Below are 20,182 nucleotides of genomic sequence, written 5' to 3'. Positions count from 1 at the left end.
TCTGTACATTTAATGTGGAAAAAATAAAAGCCCAACTTAGTTTTTCAAGGAAGTTGACAAACTATTAGTAAAATTTATGCAAAGGAGCCAATGAGAATTTGAAGTAGAAGGTGAATAAATTTTCCCTGTGAGATATAATGATTTATTATAAAGTTAATTGTAATTAAGAAAATGTGCAATTGCTGAAAATATGATAGATACTCAGAAACAGACCCAGACACATGGGAAAGCTTATATTGGAAAGAGATATTACAAATCACAAGGGAAGCAATTGATGACTACTTAATAAATGAATCTGGGACCATTGTTTATAATAAACATGCAAAAATATATAATTAGATCCCTTTCTCATATGTGCAAAAGTAAATTCCAGATGGATTAAAGAGAAATACTAAAACAAAACCATAATACTTTTAGGAGAAAATATAGGGAAAAGTTTAATGAACTTAGGATAAAGAAAGGTTTCTTAATAACAACAAAAATAAACCATAGAGTAAAGACATTTAAAAAATTAACTAGATTAAGATTGCAACTTTAAAACTGATAAACCAAAAAATGTCGAGACTAAATAAGGAGCTTCTACAAAAAAAAAAAAAAAAAAAAAAAAAAACCCACAAACATCCCAATTGTAAGTAAGCAAAGGATATGAATGGCCAAATCATGCGAGAAAATGATCTGTAAACATGTAAAGAGGGATGCTCAGCCTCATGAGTAATTAAAGAAATAAAAATTAAAACAAAAAATTAGATATCATCTTACACCCTTTCAGAGTGGGAAAAAAATGATGTCTGTCAAAACCAAATGTTGGCAAGGATGTAGAGCAACAGAAACATGCTGGTAAATTGTTATAATCATAGTGACAGGTAGAAAAATGTCCCCCCAAAGATGTCCACATCTTAATCCTCATAACCAGTGAACACAGTGTGTTTTGTTGCACTGAAAATGGAATTAAGGTTGTTATATAAAACAAGGAGTAAGTCCTAGATTATTCAGATGGACTCAGGGTAATCACAAGGGTGCTTGAAAGTAGAAGAGAGAGGCAGAAGAGAGAATCAGAGAAGTGTGATAAGAGAAGCAGGGTCAGAGAGATGCCATCTTGATGGCTTTGGAGATGGAACAAGGGGACTCCCAACCGAAGAATGCTAGAAAAGCCAAAGAAACAGATTCCCTCCTACCACCTCCAAGAGGGAACCCAGCCTTTCCAACATCCAAATTTTAGCTCAGTGAGGCTCACGTGTCAGCTTTCTGCACTATAGAAATATATGATAATAAATTTGTGTTATTTTAGACTATTAAGTTTTTGGTAATTTCTTATGGCAGCAATAGAAAACTATTACAACCACTTTGCAAAAAGATTTCAGAAGATCTAGAAACTTAATTAATTCACAAGGATATACTCACAGCTTTGCTACTTAACTATGTGGTCTAAGGACCATCAGCATCATCTTAGAAACTGGTAAAAATTCAGATTTTCCAGCCCTACCCTCAATCTGCTGAAACAGTATCTGTTTTTTAACAAGTTTCCTGGGTGATTTCTAAGCACCTTGAGCTCAGAACAAAAAGAAATAAATATAAAAATTGAGGTCAGAATACAAAGAAATAAGTATAAAAATAAGAAATAAGTACAGAAATAAACACTATTGGTAAAAACAACTAACAATAATAATGTATCTTTCAACCATAGAGTATATGAATAAATTGTTGCATATCTATACATATCTTACAGACAGCTGTAAGAATAAATGGAAAGATTCTTGAAGATAAAACTTCAAAGTAATGTTGAGTGTGGAAAAAAAATGTTGCAAAGAAATATGTTCAATATGATACTATTGATATAAAATTTAAGGCATGCAAAATAATGCTATAAAATGCTTATTGACACATACAATTAAAGTGTAAAAACATTCATGAAGATGATAAATACCATCATCAGGATGGTGGTTCCTTCTAGGAAGAAAAAGAAATGAATGGGACAGGAAGCAATTATGGCATAAGGTTAACTTTGGACAAAGCGGTTGGTAGATGCACCAGTGTTTCTTATATTAATGTCTGCATTCGTCTAATACCTGGAATATTTCATAATTAAAAAAAATATACTAATTTATTAATGGAATTTATAGAATTTCTACACCAAAGTGCCTCATCAATTTCTCATTCAAAAAAAAGTTCTTATGCATTTACTTTGGCATTATTTGCTCAAAATTCAAGTCAGCTGAAAAATGACTACTCTGGGGTTTCCCCTTCAAGGCTCCCAGGGCCTAGAGGGAGTATTGTACCAAAAATCCTTGCACCAATTTCCTATCTTGAATTCCAACAACAGTCCCATTCATCATGAGTTGAATCAGAGTTGATCAGAGTTGATAAGTTTTTCTACATAACTCAATTCTATGATACAATGTGTTCTGTATACATTTAAAATTTCTGGTCTCTTAAGGAAAAGCTCTTAGTAAAAATAAACAAAATAAAACTATATTTTTCAATGGACACAACATTTTCTTTAAAAGAAAACCCTGAATGTTTCCGACGCCTTGTACTCTATGGGCATCTGATAAAATCTGTTTGAGATCAATTCTATGAACCACGTGTGCAAAAAGCAATTCTCATTATTTATGGTCTCTCAAATACATTCAGTTTGATCCAGAATCAGTCTTTCATTAAATTTAGTCATTGACATTCTGAAAATGCTGATCTTCTTTTCTTTATTCTCATATCTAAATGTCCTTTATATATGGGCTTGTCCCCACCATTTAATAAAGGTCTACATATGTGTAATCACTGCTTTTGTGATTCTTTCCGTGTATATTTTCTATATACAAAGTCCAATTTAATGTAAATAGAAGCAAGAAAATTCTTGTTCAAGAAATCCATAGGAGCTAGTTCTCCTGAGACAGTTAAGTACTTGAGAGGATTTTGAGAAAAAAATCCATACCATAAAGTGATAGGCAGATGTTTCCCATATGTTGTTTGCAGATAAATCCCTCTAGTTTATGTAATATTTATTCTTGAGATTTTGCCATTTTAAATCCAGTTGTTCATACATGTCTTTGAAGCAAATCACATGTGACAAACAAGCTGACTCTAAACTTCCTTTGAAACAGTGCAGAAATTAGGGATTTTAATTTGCATTGCTACTTTCCTAACTATTCATAAAAATAAGGCATAGTTTCCATATGTCCATTGTCTAAATCATGTGCCTGGTATTTCTCAGGAATGTGAATATACTCCTCTGCACTTTGTTTTTTGTTGTTCAGTTTCATTTCTTTTCATGCTTATGACACTGCTTAGTTTTCACTTAAACAGCATCAGGAATTCTTTACCAGAACTGTTTCCTTCTCAAGGGTGTGGTCTGATTACTGTCAAAGCTCCCTCTCTCCCCATGGTGCATTACTCAGGAAAATTTTTCATTAGATAATAATACTGATCATTTCATAAAATATTCTCTTTTATGGACTTGTTTTATTGTACTTTTGTGATTTTTTGGAATATGTAGCATAAGGTATTGTACAATGTTATTTCAGCAGAAGACTTGGACATTGGCTCATGGTATTTAATGTGTAAGTGCACAGGTTATTGCATTGACAGAAATTTTATTTCTAGTGCTCATGGATTGATATAATTATCATTCCCTTTATTGTTTTCTCAACAGGTAATACCATGTTGTTGAGGGTGTTACCTGCTGTGTATGAAAAACAGCCTCATCCAATTAACAGACATCTGACAGAACTCTTGGCCTTGATGTCTCAGCTGGAACAACCAGAACAGTACCATCTCCTACGGCTTTTGCACGTAGCCACAAAGAGAAAGCAATCAGAGGTAAAGAGTACATCATGTACTTGATGGTCCATAGCCAGGCATGTTTCTGGGTATGTGAACAGGATGGATACTTCAGGTTAATTCTCTCATGTATCTATATACACTCTAAATGAAAGCACTCATCCGCTTTTTCCAGAATCATAAAAGTCAGGAGGTGATGGCAGAAGCTGGGTACTGTCTTGGAGAAACAAAACCAATAGGATTTATGTGTGTGTGTGTGTTTATGATTTATTATGAGGAATTGATTTATGCAATTATGGAGGCTGAGAAGTCCCGCAACCTGCCATCTGCAATCTGAGTACCCAGCAGGCAAGTGATGTAATTCAAGACTGGGTCTGAAGGCCTTAGAAACAAGAGAACTGATGGTGTGAGTTCTTGTGCAAGTCCTAAAACCTGAGAACATGAGGGCTGATGGCTAAGTCCCAGTCTGAGAACAACAGAGGACTGTTGTCCTAGAACAACACAGGCCCCTGACAGATTGGACAAGACCCACCCACCCTGGGGAGGGCATCTGCTTTACTCGTTCTACTGATTTAAACACCAATCTCATCAGGAAACACTCTCACAGATGCCCAGAATAATATTTAACCAAATATCTGGGTATCCACTGACCCAGCGAAGTTGACACAGAAAAGTAACTATCGTAGGTACAATAGTAAAACACAACAAATGTGCATATCTGTAGCCACTGAAGGGCAGCTTTACTGAAGTTTAGTGTGGCCATGCAATCCTAGGAATCTATGGTTTCTCAGATAGAACGGAGGGAAAGATCTTTGCATGCCTTGATTCATGAGGAAATCGATCCACATTGAGAGCAAAGGCTCACTTTCTAAATAGCAAATAAGTTATCGTTCTTTGGATCCAAGTAAAATATTGTAATAATAAGAATGCTTGTGGTTATCAACAACAGAACACCCAATCCACAGTGGTGTAAACAAGAAAAGGAATTGATTAGCTAATGTGATGGGAAGAAAACCTTCAAATGAGGCTTGATCTAGGGGTTCAAATAATGTGAACAGAACAGTTTCTCTATTCCCACTTCTCAGATTTGACTCCTGGCTTTGGCTTCCTTTATCTGCAGGCTGACACTGGCTAGATAACTTTCCCAATGCCATAGGGATCAGGCCAAGCTATATCATAAACCCAGTCTAAATCTAGCGAATGAGATCTTTTGACCTCAAAACACCAAAAACTTGAAGCTGCAAGGCTGTGTTTGGTAAAGCAAATGATGGTTCCAGGGCCACAGCAGAAGATGGTAGCCAGAAAGATGAGCTAGACAAGAGGAGAAGAATTTAACTGTACGATGGGGAGAGGGTGAAAACAGATTCCTGTAGGTACTGTGGGTGCTGAGTGTGGATCCCAGAATGAAGAAGCAAGGGATTAGGAAGCAGCCACAGTGATGTGAATGGACACCCCCATCCCATGCCAGGATCCTAATTAGTGGGAAGAAGTTACAACAGGAGAACCATCCAACCCTTTGTTTCCCAACAATGCTCCCCTTCATGTTGAGGCAGCCCCTCCTTGCCTCCTTCAGCCACTAGCTCTTCATTAGCTCACCCTTGTTTGCTGAGGTGCATAGGCAGTGGGCTAGGGAGCACCAGATTGACCCGTCTCTCTTAAGTTGTTCCTTAGACAGCAGGCAAAGGGAATGGGAGGAATACAGTGAAAGGGTTTACTGAGAGAGGACAGTGAAATACGTGGCAACGATCAGAAATGAAAACTGAGGCTTTCAATGACTGTCTGATTCATTTAATTTCAGATGAAATAGAAAGCTAAATGAAGAGGTTTTTGACCTTGTGAAATTTGGATTAAAATGGAGCTTTTCTTTCTGCATAAAAGCTGTGCCAGTGCTCTGTAACTCAGAGGTCAAGTGCTTGGGTTCTCCTATTAGGGCAACAGGCAGGACTGTTTCATACTTCCTTGAATGCTGCCCTCACTACCCACCTTCTGTGACTGGTGATAACCTGGCTTTCAAGGGCGGGATGGTCAACAGTTGGCCCTTGAAAGAAATATCTTCTCCATGTATGGCTGAGTAGTCCATGATATTGCAAACATGGCATAGCTTCAACATCAACTTCCATGTGGCTGGCAGTACAGGTGGGTTCCCTTCCATCGTCACTGCCCTCTGGGAATCCCGGTCTCAGGAAACCATCTTTTCTAGGTGAAGACAGTCAGTTCCTGGTTAGTGATTCATGGCTGGAAGCTCTAGAGAATCCTCATTGTCCATTTAAAGGAAGAGGCTGGGTGGTCAATTTTCTGAGTGGCCTTCTGGAGCTAAGTCTGTATTCTTGGTTGCCACAAATTATGCTATAGTCTAGCCAATGAAAGGAACAGAATTTAGTAACATATATGAGCATATCTGTTATTATCTTTAGGACAAGGACTGCTAGCCCTAACTACCCAGAGATGAGTAGCACAAGTGGCAAGTTCAGCCCTCTGTTGATTAATGTCCAGACCCAGAGGAACTACTTTTGTGGTCTAGACCTGAGAGAAGAGGGTCATTTTCTAGGATTTTTCTCTCAGCAGTGTAAAGCACTTCTATTTATTTAATTTTTTATTTAATCTTTACTGTATTTTTTCCATTACCATTTGCTCCCTTATAAACCCCTCCCCCCAGCAATCACCACATGTCCATGAGTCTTTTTTCCTTTCTAGAGCATTTCTGTTTACATACCTCATCCCACAGCACCATACGTGGCATCACCAATCTGACATTCCTCAGAGGTCACTTTTGGTATTTAAAATAAGATGTCAGTTGCAGAACATTAAGAAGATAATGTTAGAGTGTTAGAGAGAGTGCATGCACACACATGTACACACACACAACAGGCCTACCTTTCATTCTGTACATTTAAGTTATGGTGCTATGTTTCCAGATGGCCCTGCCCACAAGGTGACCATAACCTGGGGTGATGAGATGTGTCTACAACATTTCAGGTCAGTAACAAGATACTGAACTTGTCAGCAGACTGCTATGGAATAAAAAAAAAGGCAGTAATCTATCCTGCTCAGGAAGGACCAGAGAAGTCAGGGATAGGACCCTTCCCTAGGCTACTTGTTCTAGAAGTTTCTGATCTGGACCTGTTCCCAGTTCCCATCTACTCCCCTACCTGCTAAACACAGTTTACCTAACTCAGAATCTCTTTCATACATATCTTCATCCTGCTTCCAGGGCTTGTACAAGCCTGATAGCTAGGTCTGTTCTCCCAAGGATAGACCATGCCAACAGTGTGACCCCACAGGCCCAAGGGGTGGCCTGGATGAGCTGTGGGCTCATCATGTGTGGGCTGGAGTATCCACATACACGCATAGGAGACTCCTTGCAGGGCACAGCCATGGGTAGGAAGAGAAAAGAAGGGAAATGTATGAAAGCTAGGTGTCATTTCTTCCCGTTCCTTCTATAGAGACCAAACATTGCTATAAAGATGTATATATGTCAGGGAGAAGGATAGAGAATTTTTAAAATAGCTACTGAATATTTGGGTGTGTAGTCTTCGGGCCTCCATGTGTACTTTAACCCCAGGTCCTGCTGGAAGGAAGGCTTCCCAGAAGCAGAACCATTTGAGATCAACTTTGAAAGTATGAGACTTCTCTGTGTTCAAGTCACTGTAAGTGATCAGTGACATGTTGCTGAGTCAGAGGGTGCATAGAGGAAAAGGCAGCATATTTGCCCATCCATGGAGATCCTGGAATGCTGTGGCACTGGGTTCTGGCCATTGGCTGCAGGAAACCTTTGATGTCTTGACATGATCAGATGGGGTTTTAGGACAATGACTCTGATGGCAGTGAGGAGACTGAACAGAAAGGAGAGATACTTCAGGCTAGGAGACCAGTTTAGGAGCTTTGGCAGTTGTCCATGGAATGGAGTTTATGACCTGAACAAAGGCCATGCCAGCTTGCTCTCTGCCAGCCAACTATGATATATTGTCTGGCAAAGACAAGGCTTTTTTCCGAGACATGAAGGAGCTCCCAGAGAAGCATCACTGAAGAGACCAGACTAAAGAAATGCCCTGTGTTTGGAAAGTAAAGTTCTTCCTCATCCAAGAATAATCGATCTAAAAGCCAAAGCACCACTTCCCTTTCACATACATGATAAATTTCAAGAAATACCGATCTTTTCTATCACCATTATAATCGACTTTGGGTTATCAGGAAACTATAGCAAATAATCAACTTTTGTCTAATTGGTAAAATTGGTATCACTTTGTTTATATTGTTCGAGGCGTCTCTTCTCTTTGCTTCTTTTATGCATTCAACTCTGGTCTGGCATATATATTTGCCTTGAACCTTCTTTTTTTCTTTCTCTCTCCCTCTTTTCTCTTGTTCATTTTTCCTTTTCTTTTCTTTTTCTTTTTCTTCTTATTTATAGAGCAACAGACAGAATATACTCTTGCATGACTTGGGCTGTGTGGGTGGAATTTAAATGAAATTGGCATGGCTGGAAGCACATGTCACAGAGATCTTGGTGTTCCAGGAATAGGACATAAAGAGTAAGGATTGGAAACTGGAATGTTATAGAATGAGGCAGGAAATGCGTAAGCATTTTCCACTTCTAAAAGCATCAGGTTAAGTGTGCTGCCCTGACCCAGAGCAGCTGGCTGACACTTCTGCCATATGTGCCAGGGATCTCTCATGGTTTTTCCTGAAGGACAGATATACAATTGCTCCCAATGCACAGACAGCATTTATTAAACTCTTCATTAATCTGTACAATTAACCAGAAACCAACCCAGTCCTTTCCTCCACAAGTTCTAGATATGAATAGAAAATTTAAATTTACATGTAGGATCATTTTATTTATGTTTCGGTTTGTTGTGCTGTATATAGCACATGACTTATATACGTTTAAACATTATATACAACTGTTCACAAATATGGGGGGAGTACCCAAATGTTACCCTGTGAAATCACTTATACTTGCCTTTCTTTGATGTGTTTCTCAAATATTTACTGATTCACTGACCTGCTAGCCAGGCTCTGTGCTAGGCATTGAGTATACAGTGGTGTACAAAATAGAAATGATTCTTGACCTTGTAGAACTTTCAATCCAGCCTGCAAAACACACATCTAGACCAGCAATAAGAAGAAATCATGAAAAGGACCTGCTCAGAGTAATTTAGGGTATGATTGGAGCTTCAGCAGGGGCACTTGACTGAGAGAGGGAAAGTAAAGGAAGGCTTTTTAAGAAAAAAACAGCTAATCTGAGGCCTCCAGAATAACTAAGAGTTATCCAGCAAAATTGGGGCAGTAAGAATCACAGGCAAAGTGAGTCACATGAGTAAAATCATAGATGCAAAGAAAAATTTAGTGGGTCAAGAAAGCTTTTAGCCCTGACCAGTGTGGCTCAGTAGGTTGGGTGTCCTCCCACAAGACTCCCGGTCAGGGCACCTGCCTGTGTTGTGTATTTGGTCCACCGTTGGAGCATGTACCTCTCTGAGGCAACCAATCAATGTTCTTCTCTCATATCAATGTTTCTCACCCTCTCTCTCTTTCTTCTTCTCTTCCCCTCTCTGTAAAATAAATAAATAAATAAATAAAAGCTTTAGAGAATTCAACATGTTTGAAGTATGTGATATATAATGAGACCTGAATGGGGAAAGGGTAGAGTAAGTGGGTGAGGAGATAAGCCTGGAAAGATGGATAAAGGGCAGTTCAGAAAAGGTATGCTAAGCTTCTATCTTAAGAACGATGGTAAATGAGTGAAATATTGTAAAGAGGAGAGGGTCACCATTGTGGCCACATGTGTAGAAGTGATTGGATAGGCAAGACTGTAGGCGGGGAGAACAGTTAGGAAGCTGCTGGAATAACTCATATGAGGAGTAATTGGATCAGTGGCCTCAGCTTAAATGTCCGTGACCCCTAGCCTAAATTAGAACCCTGGAAAAGTCTCACAACACCCCATATTTTTTATGAATGAAATTTATTAATAAATTTTATAAGCATTTTTGTTGTAACTTTTTGTTTTACTAAATGTCTCCTTTACTAGATAGTGAATTATTTCATGAAGGCAGGAGCCTGTTACCTTGTTAGCAACTGTAACTCCAGCACTTAAACTAGTATGCTATCTTGCCAATAAAAAGGATTCAGTGAATATTTGTGAATGAGTGAATGGATGGATGAATGGAAATGAGGGAGGTGGACAGATTTATGGGATATTTGGGAGGTGGAGTCAATAGGACTTGAGCTGCTGACTAAGGAAAAACGTCAGTCATCAAGAAGGAGTCCCAGATTTTTTACTTCAGTTGCCAAGCAGATAATAGTGTCACTTGTGGAGAAAGGAGACACTTGTGGCTAGAGAGGCGGGAAAAGCAGGTTTGGGGCAAGGGGCGGGTTGTGAGTTCAGCAGGCTGAGTTGTGCATAAGGCTCAGTTTTAATACTGGGAGCTACATTTCAAGTCTATCTTACAAAAAATGTAACAAACTAAAAAGGCAAACTAACAACAAACAAAAGAAACAAGAATAGTAAAAATATGAATGAACAGATAGTTATTGCTTTTATTGTTTAGTTTTCCACAGGTTGTCTTTTCTAAACCTTTTACTTTAGCAGACAAAACAATTTATTAAATTATCAATAGGCAACATGTCTGTCTATTAACATAGTGACTTTATCCTACAAAAATTCACCTTTTCCTTAATATGAATGATTGCATCTTTATATTCATAAAAGCATTAAAATGCAGAAAGAAATATTAGGATATTTGGTAATGTAGTAGAAACTATTTTACTTTAATAATTTTTATCTTATTACATTTTTGTGATAAAAATCAAAAACTAAAAAAATGTGAGCCGTTTTCTTATTCTTACTATTAAATGTTTCTAAACCATATTAATCCAATTTGAAGGCTTTGATTAAAATCATCAAGGATATCTTACATACTTTGTCCTTTAAATTGTAGTTCTCATGGTGGTTGGAAGAAAATATAACATTTCTGATGATTTAACATGTCAAAACATGATTTATGAATAGCAGCATCTGTCTAAGCACTTGTAAATTTCATTCTTTATTAGCAGAGCACAGATTAAAAGAAAAAGGAACTGAAGCCTCTAATTTTTATTATAAATTTAAAATTCCAGACTTAGGAGATTTGCTTCAGTTTCAACAAGGATAATAATCTCAAAATGTGTTGAGTTCAGATTTAATACAAAAAATATTAGATTAATTTTGGTTTCACTAAATTTCCTTGTTTCTCTTTATTGTCTTTTCCTCTCTGTTCTTTTTGTAGGTAGTTCAGAAGTTTATACCTTTCTTAATTCGGCATTTGAAGGACTCGATCCATAATGATTTTATCCTAAACATCCTCATAGAGATAGCAAGCTATGAACCAGTGGCTTTGAACGGTTTTCTTCCAATGCTGAAAGAGATTGGTGAGAGATTCCCCTACCTCATTGGACAGATGGCGAGAATTTATGGAGCTGTTGGGCATGTGGATGAAGTAAGTTTAACTTTTTTTCTCTCTCCATTTCCCTGAATTCCATTAGCACTCACTCCATTGAAGCTCTATGACCTATGCATTTTCCCTGGGACTTGTGAGAGTTCCCATCTCTCTCTCATGTTCTTTTGCATGGACAATGGCCTCTGGATCAAGGGCACATTATAGCAGGGTTATGTGGAAGGTTCAGAAAGTGAGGATTTCATTGCTGAGTGTCACCTGAAAAAAAAGGAAAGGTTAAAATGTCTCTATGACAGATTCAAGACCACTTTTTAATAACAACAACCAATGAAACAGTTTCATCTCATTTTTCATCACAGTTCTGCATAACCCAGGAGACAGACCATCAGTAAGCACAGAATCAGAGGCTACCTATTATTAATGAGAGTCCCTAGCTATCCTATCAATAAGGGCCTGTACGAAGCATGCTTTGAGCCCTCTCAATGATGTTGCTTGGGAAAATGAAATAAATGTTTGTATATGTTTAAAAGTCCTAGCCTAAATATTTGCTTAATGGAATCTTTTAGCAGGCACAACAGAATGCCATCAGAGCTGGTGGGAATTAGGCGACTAAGAAAAAGTTTCCAGAAGTTCAAGTTCTAAAGGGTGTGCACATGCATATGCACACACAAATGCCTGTCTGTCTGATGGTTTTATATTGGGATTTAGGATTTTTATCTTTTAAAAATAAAAAATAGAGGGAAGCTTTTACTCTTACCCACTGACATATATTATAGTTTCCTATAAGATAAATATAAAATTGTACAACTCTGAAAACAGATTTCATTGTTCATCAAGTTTAACCCCTTGATTCTATACAGAGGAAATTTAAAACTGGGAAAGTTAAGTGACTTACCCAGATTCAGACGCAGTTAGTTGGTGTCTCAGCTGGAATTAGATCTTCAGTGTTCTTAACACTCTTCAAATGTGGTGTTCCAATGGACCTTTGGTTCTGCTGAGATTTGTGGAGAGCTAGCTGAATGCTAGCCTTCCTCCTGCTGCAGGGCTTTCTCCTCTAGCTTCCCCAAGGAATGTGGGAGGGCTGGGCTCCCAAGCAGCCTGCACATGTCAGCATGAGGATGGATTTTGTAAAAGGATTGCTTTGGTAGGGACATGCTACTTAGTTTAATCCCTTTCTATTCATTACTGTTGGGAATGTCTCATGCCTGCCACAATCTGCTTTCTGCTAACATTTGCCCGTGCCATGCTGTTGTCACCTTTGTTGCCAGGAGAACCTGCTGATGTGCCCATGTGCTTTTAAGCCAAATTTCGACTGACAGTTGTTGGAATCTGCTGACCTTGCAGATTTTTTTATGGACCAAAAATTTCAACCTCTGATGTGGGAGGCCCTGGAATCTTTAAAAAGTGTACTTTTCCTGTACTTTAATGGCATTCTTTTTTTGTCACAAATACATTCGTGATTCATTAAAGTGTTGTAATGCACATTGGAAATGACTAAACTTCCCACAGAAACTCTAATCTACTAAAAACAAAACAAAACAAAAACCGAAACACTAGCCATGTAACAGCTATGTCACTGTAGGTTTTTCTGAACCAAAGCAAATCTTAGAATTAGGTGATGTTTGTGTGACTCTAGATGAGAGCAGACAGGAGAAGGGGTCTGAATAGCATTAAGAATCACTTACTTCAGAATTAAGAATATTAAAATACTCTCTCCTGTCTCTGTCTTTCTCTCTCTCCATTTGCCCCAATCTCAGATTCGCATGTGCTCGTGGATGCATTTATGTTTGACAGAGAAAAAACAGTTTTTGGTGGTTCTGATTCAACTTCCCAGTGGAGAACAATTCTAGAGCAAATATTTCCAAATGTATCCAGATATTAGAATTACATGAGAAACTTTTAAAATAATATTAGTTCTTGGGCACCATAGAATACCTACTAAGTCAAAATCTCCAGGAAAAGGACCCAGAACTCTGGATTTATGGGACCCTCTGGCAGGGTAATTCTAATGCAGTTGTTTGTAGATCAGTATTTGAGATCTTTTAACATAATGTATTTAAAGTATTTTTCTCTTTTAAACTTAAAATCAGGCCTTGTCTGTTACCCACCCTGCCCTGGAATCTTTAAAAAGTATACTTTTCCTGTACTTTAATGGTGTTCTTTTTTTGTCACAAATACATCAAGCCATGCTAATCAGATAAAACTTTTCCAGACTACTGGAAACTGCAACAGTTTAGATTAGGTGTGGCTGGGAGTAACACAAAAATTCAAAACAACAGTGGCATAAACAAAGATATGCATCTATTTCTCTTGAACATAAAAAAGTCTAAAAGGTAGTCAGTCTAGAACTTCATATTGCAGAAGCACAGGGTTTTTCTGCTTTGTTGTTCTATCATCTTTGAGCACACCAGAGAGCACAAGGCTTCTATCTCATAGTCCAAGATGGCTACTCATCTTTACCTATCAAGTCAGTATTTCAGTGACCAGGAAGGTGAAAGGGGAAAAGACTTTTCCAGACATTCACACACCATCTATCATTTATATTCCATTGACTAAATAAAACAAAGTTGCACATGACCATACCTAGCTGCAAGGGAGGCTGGAAGATGGAGTCTGGATTCAGGAGGCCACATGCCCAGGTAATTGAGAGAGAAGGACAGAAAAAATTATGGAAGACAAAGAATGCCTCTATTGCAGATTGTCAAATCATTTCATTTCAGAGTCTTTTTCTCTTAAAAATAATGCTTTCCACTATTTTACCTCCCTTTTGGCTGATATTCTTTGATTCCTTTATTCTAATTTCATTTAGGATAAACTGATGTAATGACCTATAATTGGCAGTCAAGCTCCTTTACTCAAGAATAATGCCCCTTGTTATTTGTTTCTAATGCCTAAATATCACCTCTAGAAAGTCCTTCTTTTAAATTTAAGGAATGCTAAAGCTCAGATATTCTAAAAATAATTATAGTAGTCTAAGCAGCTATTGACTCTTTAATTTGAGTAAACCCATTCAACTTTCTAAAAATCTTGTGGAGTCATATTCCTAAGGACCAAAATCAACAGGCAAGATATATATGTATGTGTATTTCTACCTAGCCTCTTTGCAAAAGGAAGCAGGAAATTACTGAAATACATTTCCAGGTGGGCATGACGGCAGAGTTGAGTGTGGGGCACTGGACACCTGTGGAGGAGGAAACTGCAATGAAAAGGGAGCAGCAAGAACTTTGCCCTGAAACAGCCCACCACTTTCTGTTTAGAAAGCTTGGTCTATGGTAAGATAAAAGGACAAGAGAATATATGAGATATGGAAATGTTTAGATTATAAGACAGTCATAGTAATGCCAGAGGGCTCTCAGGGAGGCCAAAGGATGCCTCAACCCAATGGTTGTGTCCAGGGTCTTGCCACTCTGCAGGAAAAAATTTAAGAGCAAGACAGAGAGGTTTAACAAAGCAGATTTATTAAAATGACACTTAAGAATGAAATGTGGGCAAACTCATTCAGCTAGTCGCACTGAGGGGGTCTGGGTGGAGGTTTTTATCAACTATGGGCAAGGGGAGGAAATGAGGTGGTCGAGATCTCTGACGTTAGGGGTGGGGGGCGATAGCCATCAGTGTAGCTCATCTCAATCCTTCCTCTCTGGATGGTGGCATGGTGATATGAAGGGTGGAGTGACCTCAAAACCTCGATATAGCTCAACATGGCTGTCAACTCTGGCTGAGAGTGCTTTTGTTTGTCTGAACCGTTTCTTACCCCAGGAAATTGGGAGGGTGGTAATGGGCATGAGATGGGTATCTAGCCACAGGTCATATCCACGGTGTTCTAATTTAGAAAGGGAGGGGTGGGGTAGACCCTGGGGCCTTTGTTCCTTTTGTTAGCTTCCCTGCTTCAATAGAACCCTAGTGACCTCAGGCCCTAGGATCCTCTCTTCATCCTGTCCTGGCCTCATCTGAAAATTGACTTTAAATTTAAACTTTTTCTCTTTGACACCGAAGTAAAAATTTCAGATGTATGCAAGGGTACCAAGTATCAAATTATTTTGTTGCTAAGACTTAAAAGATTTTGGAAATGCAGAAAAACTAACCCAACTTTGAGTAGTTTGCTCCAACTTTTGAAATACAAACTCTGTGCCTAATTGGAGCCTACTGTTTCATCACCCCTCGTTGCCTGGCGCTGGCAAACTGTATTGTTTGATCCTTAAGAGGAAGAACAAAGTCTCCTGGGAGTATGCAGGCCAGAGATAGACCCAGGGGTAGATTCAACTCAGAATCGGTCATACAAGTTATTAATTGATGTATGCTTCACCTTCTGTGCTTATGTGAAGCCAGGTGTAAGAACTCCAGGGCTGGCTATGGGAACCAGACAGGCACATCTTTCACGTCTTTCAAATCAGGGCCCATCTGAGTGGGCAGACTGCTTCAACAGCTTGGTAGCTGCATCACGATTTTTCCATCCACATTACACCCAGCAGGAGGAAGCTGTAGAAAATAAAAAATAACCCTATAGCTCCTTATTTTCTCTATCTCCCAAATTACCTCAAGGATTTTTTCCCCCCAGATTTACACAGAAACATGCTTAATAGCCATACAATTCTTGTGTCACTATAGGAAGCTATACACTGACTCACAAGCTATTTTCAGTGCATAGCTGTTGGGTGGAGAGTGAAAATGGGAAGGCCGAAGTTTGATTCTGGGGCAACTGGGAGTTGTTGCTCAAGGCTTTCTCATTGTGTGTATTTAGATGTGGGATTTAGATGTGGGCTGAAACTTAAGCCTAACAGACAAATTAGGGAAGATAGCAGCCAGGTAAATGGCTTTCTTTTTCTCTGCTTCTCCAAGGGAAGAGTTTGAATAGATGGATATGCATGGGAGAAGTCAAAATAAGGCCAGACAGAAAAAGAAATGTACCATAGACGACCGCATGTATCATTAAAGGTGTAAAGCAGAAGCAGTTATATGCTTTCTCTTTTTCAGGAAATAACTGGTATGTGTAGCTTTTTGTTTTTTGTCTCATAGTGGAATGTGTATCTATTTTATATTTATATTGTAGATCATTTTTCCTAAGGGGAATAAGAGTAGCAAAAACAACAATAAAGCAACATTTTGTAAAAATTTGATTATTTAAAATCAGCCTGTTTTCTTGGGTGCACTGGAATTGCATTGCTTTTCATAAAGAGCAGGTGGTCCCCAGCTTCCCACCTATAAAATCTGCACAAATAAGTTTGTAGCATTTTTAAAAATGCTCATTAACTAAATCCGAAGTGGTTTAAATTAAATGTAGGCCAGACTAACTTTTCTTGTCCATGGAGAACTGAAATAGAATGTTTCTATTCTAGAAGCTTTTAATTTTTTTCATTATTTTCTTCACCCATTAGACGTTCTCAGTTTTGCGAGTGGTCTTGACCCACTTATTTGGGTACTGGAATTATTACAGCTCTCTTTCCTAACATAGGTCAACGTGGCAAAGAGACTCCTTTAGAAATGACTTTGAGTACTTGAGAAGCTGAATTGAATTCATGTGTTCCATCTGTCTGCCTAAGTCTCAAATGAATTGAAACAATGTTAGTTTAATAGTCAAATGCTCATTAGGACAGAGTCTCATTAGAAGGCACACTGGTGTGCAGCATGTTCTCCATACCCATGGTTTTTGCCCATGTGCCAGACCCACAAGGCAGCAGAGCTTTGTGGTGGAAACAGAAAGGAGCTGTTTTAAAATTCTCTTTACAAATGATCTCATGGCATGTGGAAGGATGCTCTGGCCCACTGTTTTGCTTAGCTGGAGACCAACAGTCCGCACCTGTGAAGAATCAAATGGTGTGCCCTCTGATTGCAGCCGCTGCTAGAGTGGGTGTTAAATCCTGTGCTCTCTGACTTGTTTTTCTAACTGGCTGGGATATGCTGGCCAAGCACCAGGGCGTGTTTATTACATCCTCTCTGGGCTCCGGGTCATGAACACTTTTCAAGTAAAGAAGTGACACACATCTTGCCCAGGTCGCATTTCTGTGACATCCGGCAGGCCTTCCACAAAAACATTTTGGGGAGGAAAAGGAAAAAGAATGACAAAGGCAACTGAAAACCACATTACTGTCCTCATCCTGACTGTGGGAAAACATCCTGCAAAATAGGAGCTAGATAGACACTTTGTGTCTTTAACTTGCAAAGCAAGACTAAAGGATTTGGGGCCCATTCTACAAGAGAAAGGGGCTGTGACTTAAAACCACAATTTCCCAATGATAGTGAAGTTGGTTAAAACTTTGGTAGACTCAGTGACTGGGGATTTATTTTCTCAAGCTGCTTGGCTGGAGCCAGGCAGCTACCACAAAATTGTCATCAATTAGGGATGATTATTTTTGTCCCAAAGTGAAAACAGGTTTATTGTTTTTTATATTGTAAGAAGGTTACATGATAATTGTAAATAATACTAATAATAAGTCTCTTGCACAGTATAAAGAAAAAGAAAAAAAATTGAGTATATACAAAATATACTTTCAAATAACCGCTGAACTCCATACTCTACTTTCTTCAATGATATAGTGTTGAGCTGCTGATTCTTATTGGGTGCAAGACCCAGTGCTGGTGATGAGGACACAGAGGGGAGAATGACATGGTCTCTGCCCTAGAGGGTCTCACAGTGAACAAGAACAAGAAAGATGTACAAACAGATGACTAAAATTTAATCTGGTGCCTGTTATTCCTAACTTCTGAACTGGATCAGGAAGGAAGCAAAAAACCCTGCATAGGGGAGTTTGGGAATATGTTATAAACTGGGTTTGTCAGCTAATTGGATTATGTCAGAGGAGTAGAAAGAGGGTATCCACAGAAGCAAAGGCAAAAAGTTGGGGAAAGGCCTGGAGTCTTCTAAAAACTGTGAAGAGTTTCAAGTGCCTGGAGCTCTGAATACAGAGGAGGAGGAATGAGGCTGGAAGGTAGACTTGGCCAGATTATAAAAGGTTCTCACTGATTAATAGACAGCTCTGTTGTCGGTGGGCATTAGGTTCTTCCGCAGGATCACAGGGAAAGCATTCCGAGGACCCATGCGTAGCAGACTGGTGTAGCGTGGTTTATTCATACGGTAGAAGCTGCCCCCGGCTTTCCAACATCCCATTTCTCTCTGTCCTGCCATGGAAAAAAACCAACCATTTCCTTAGGGAGGCCAAGACAAAAGCCAGTGTCCAGACCTTCTGCTTCATATTAAAGTTAAGTCCTTTGGAGCCTGCAGGTGGCTGCTAAGCTGTCTCAGTTCCCATCCAGGTAGCTCAGCTTGTTTCCTCTGTAGTCCCTTTTGAGCTCCCTCCTCCTGGGGTCTGCGTGTGGAGTCACATGGCTCCCAGGTGAGAGAGCACACAAATGAATAGTGAGTGCATCACCAGGTGGGCCAAGGAGAGAACTTCTTTGTTTGCCTGGGATTATATTAGTTTGGGTGTGGGACAGACCAGGTGCCCATTCAAAATTACCAATGAACTTCCCAAGCATCCACAGGCTTTGGGTGGGTCTACATCCCAACCAATCTCTTCTTTCCCCAGGCTAGACTGACAGGCTTCTCTGGTCCAGCAACTCCCCCTGCACCATTTTTACTTATATCGTGCATGTGCCTGCCTTCCCACCTCCCACCAGAGAAGGGGAAGGGAGGAGTGTTGATCCTCCGGTAGAAGTGCTGTGATTCCCTGGAGTATAAAGGTGCAGCTTCCTGGCTAGCAAGCAGGCTTCTGCTCCCCAGTATATTTAAATCAATGCCTAGTCTCCTTTGTTCTCTTTCCTAGCTAAATACCACTGGTAACAGTTCCTGTCTTCTACCTTCTCTCTCCATTACGGATACCCAAGTGACCTAAGAACAGTATTTTGTTACCCTTCATGGAGAAGACAAGTGAGTGAATACTGTGTACCTTGATTCCTAGGAAACTATAAAGAGCCTGGTAAAAGGACAAGACGTCTCCACAAATAGTTGCAAAGCTAGAGTAGAAAATAATGGTTACAGAAGTTATGTGTTGCAACAGTTCCCAACGATGTCTTAAGTATCAACTGCAATTGCGACCAACTGACCAAACCCACAAAGTACTCTCAGGCTGCATGCATCAGTCCCAGAAGGAGCCTCTGCCTGGCCAGCTTCACACCAAGAATGGTCAGGCTGGTCCCCACTGATCTGATCTTCCTCTTTTCAGAGGGGCATAATCGGACTTTCTCAACCAGGAGCTGTGATGGAAGTAGGCCTGTGCTTGCCCCAAGAAAAGCAAAATTTCCACCTAGTGACTGCCCCTTCTAGCCTGAGCTCAAGAGTGAATGAATCCTGGATTCACAAGAAAGGACAGCTGGCCATTGGTCACAGGAAGGTTGAGAGGGTGAAGTAGTTGCTAATTCCAGCTCAAATCCTGCAGCTCTGTTAAAGAAGCAGCAGAAGTCTTTTTCCCACACCTCCCTTCATCCCCCAGCCGTCAGACATAAATCACTTGGTATAAATCTGCTACCGCCAACTACCAGCATCTGCATTTCTTTGCCTATGGCTTTTCCCAACTTCACAAGCCACCTTAACATGCATGAATGGCAGGATAGATGTGTGAGGAATATATACTGCCCCAGGCGCCCTCAACCAATGATGGGATATTTATACCCCAACTCCCTACCCACCCCCCACTTCCAAATCAGATAGCCTTTCCCCAAAACTTGCAGGCATCCTTTCTGAGCTATTTTTCTTCTTTGCTCCATTCTTTACTTGCCTACTGGTCTCCTACAATTTCCAAATAAATGATTTACACTCAAATTGTTAGGTAGGATAGATGGAAAATCAAGGCAGGGAGGAGGAGGAAGACATGTCTCACCCACTAATACAGCAGTCCTGAGCCTGGTTCCATAATATTGCCAGGTGTTCCAATAACACAGGGTATACCATGCCAACATGGAGAAAAGGCAGTCCTTGAAAGTCTATGTATTCTTTCCATTATCTGGCAAGGCATGTTATCATAGATTCAAAAAGACAATAGACAGGT

The 20,182-nt window shown here is 39.5% G+C and overlaps 1 protein-coding gene across 1 annotated transcript in view; it reads left to right on the top strand.

Moving 5' to 3' along the window:
• Window positions 1–20,182, top strand: part of VEPH1 (ventricular zone expressed PH domain containing 1) — a 205,981-nt gene that overhangs the window by 58,982 nt on the left and 126,817 nt on the right. The window contains exons 5-6 of the mRNA XM_090272057.1: window positions 3,647–3,813; window positions 11,037–11,246. Of these exons, the coding sequence (XP_090128183.1) occupies window positions 3,647–3,813; window positions 11,037–11,246 (377 nt within the window). The remainder of the gene's footprint in view (window positions 1–3,646; window positions 3,814–11,036; window positions 11,247–20,182) is intronic.

The sequence above is a fragment of the Furipterus horrens genome, unplaced genomic scaffold (assembly GCF_987537825.1).
Source record: "Furipterus horrens unplaced genomic scaffold, mFurHor1.1.pri manual_scaffold_1, whole genome shotgun sequence".
Taxonomy (NCBI): Eukaryota; Metazoa; Chordata; class Mammalia; order Chiroptera; family Furipteridae; genus Furipterus; species Furipterus horrens.
Note: the sequence above shows the minus strand (reverse complement) of the source record. Positions and strands in the feature narration are given on the sequence as shown.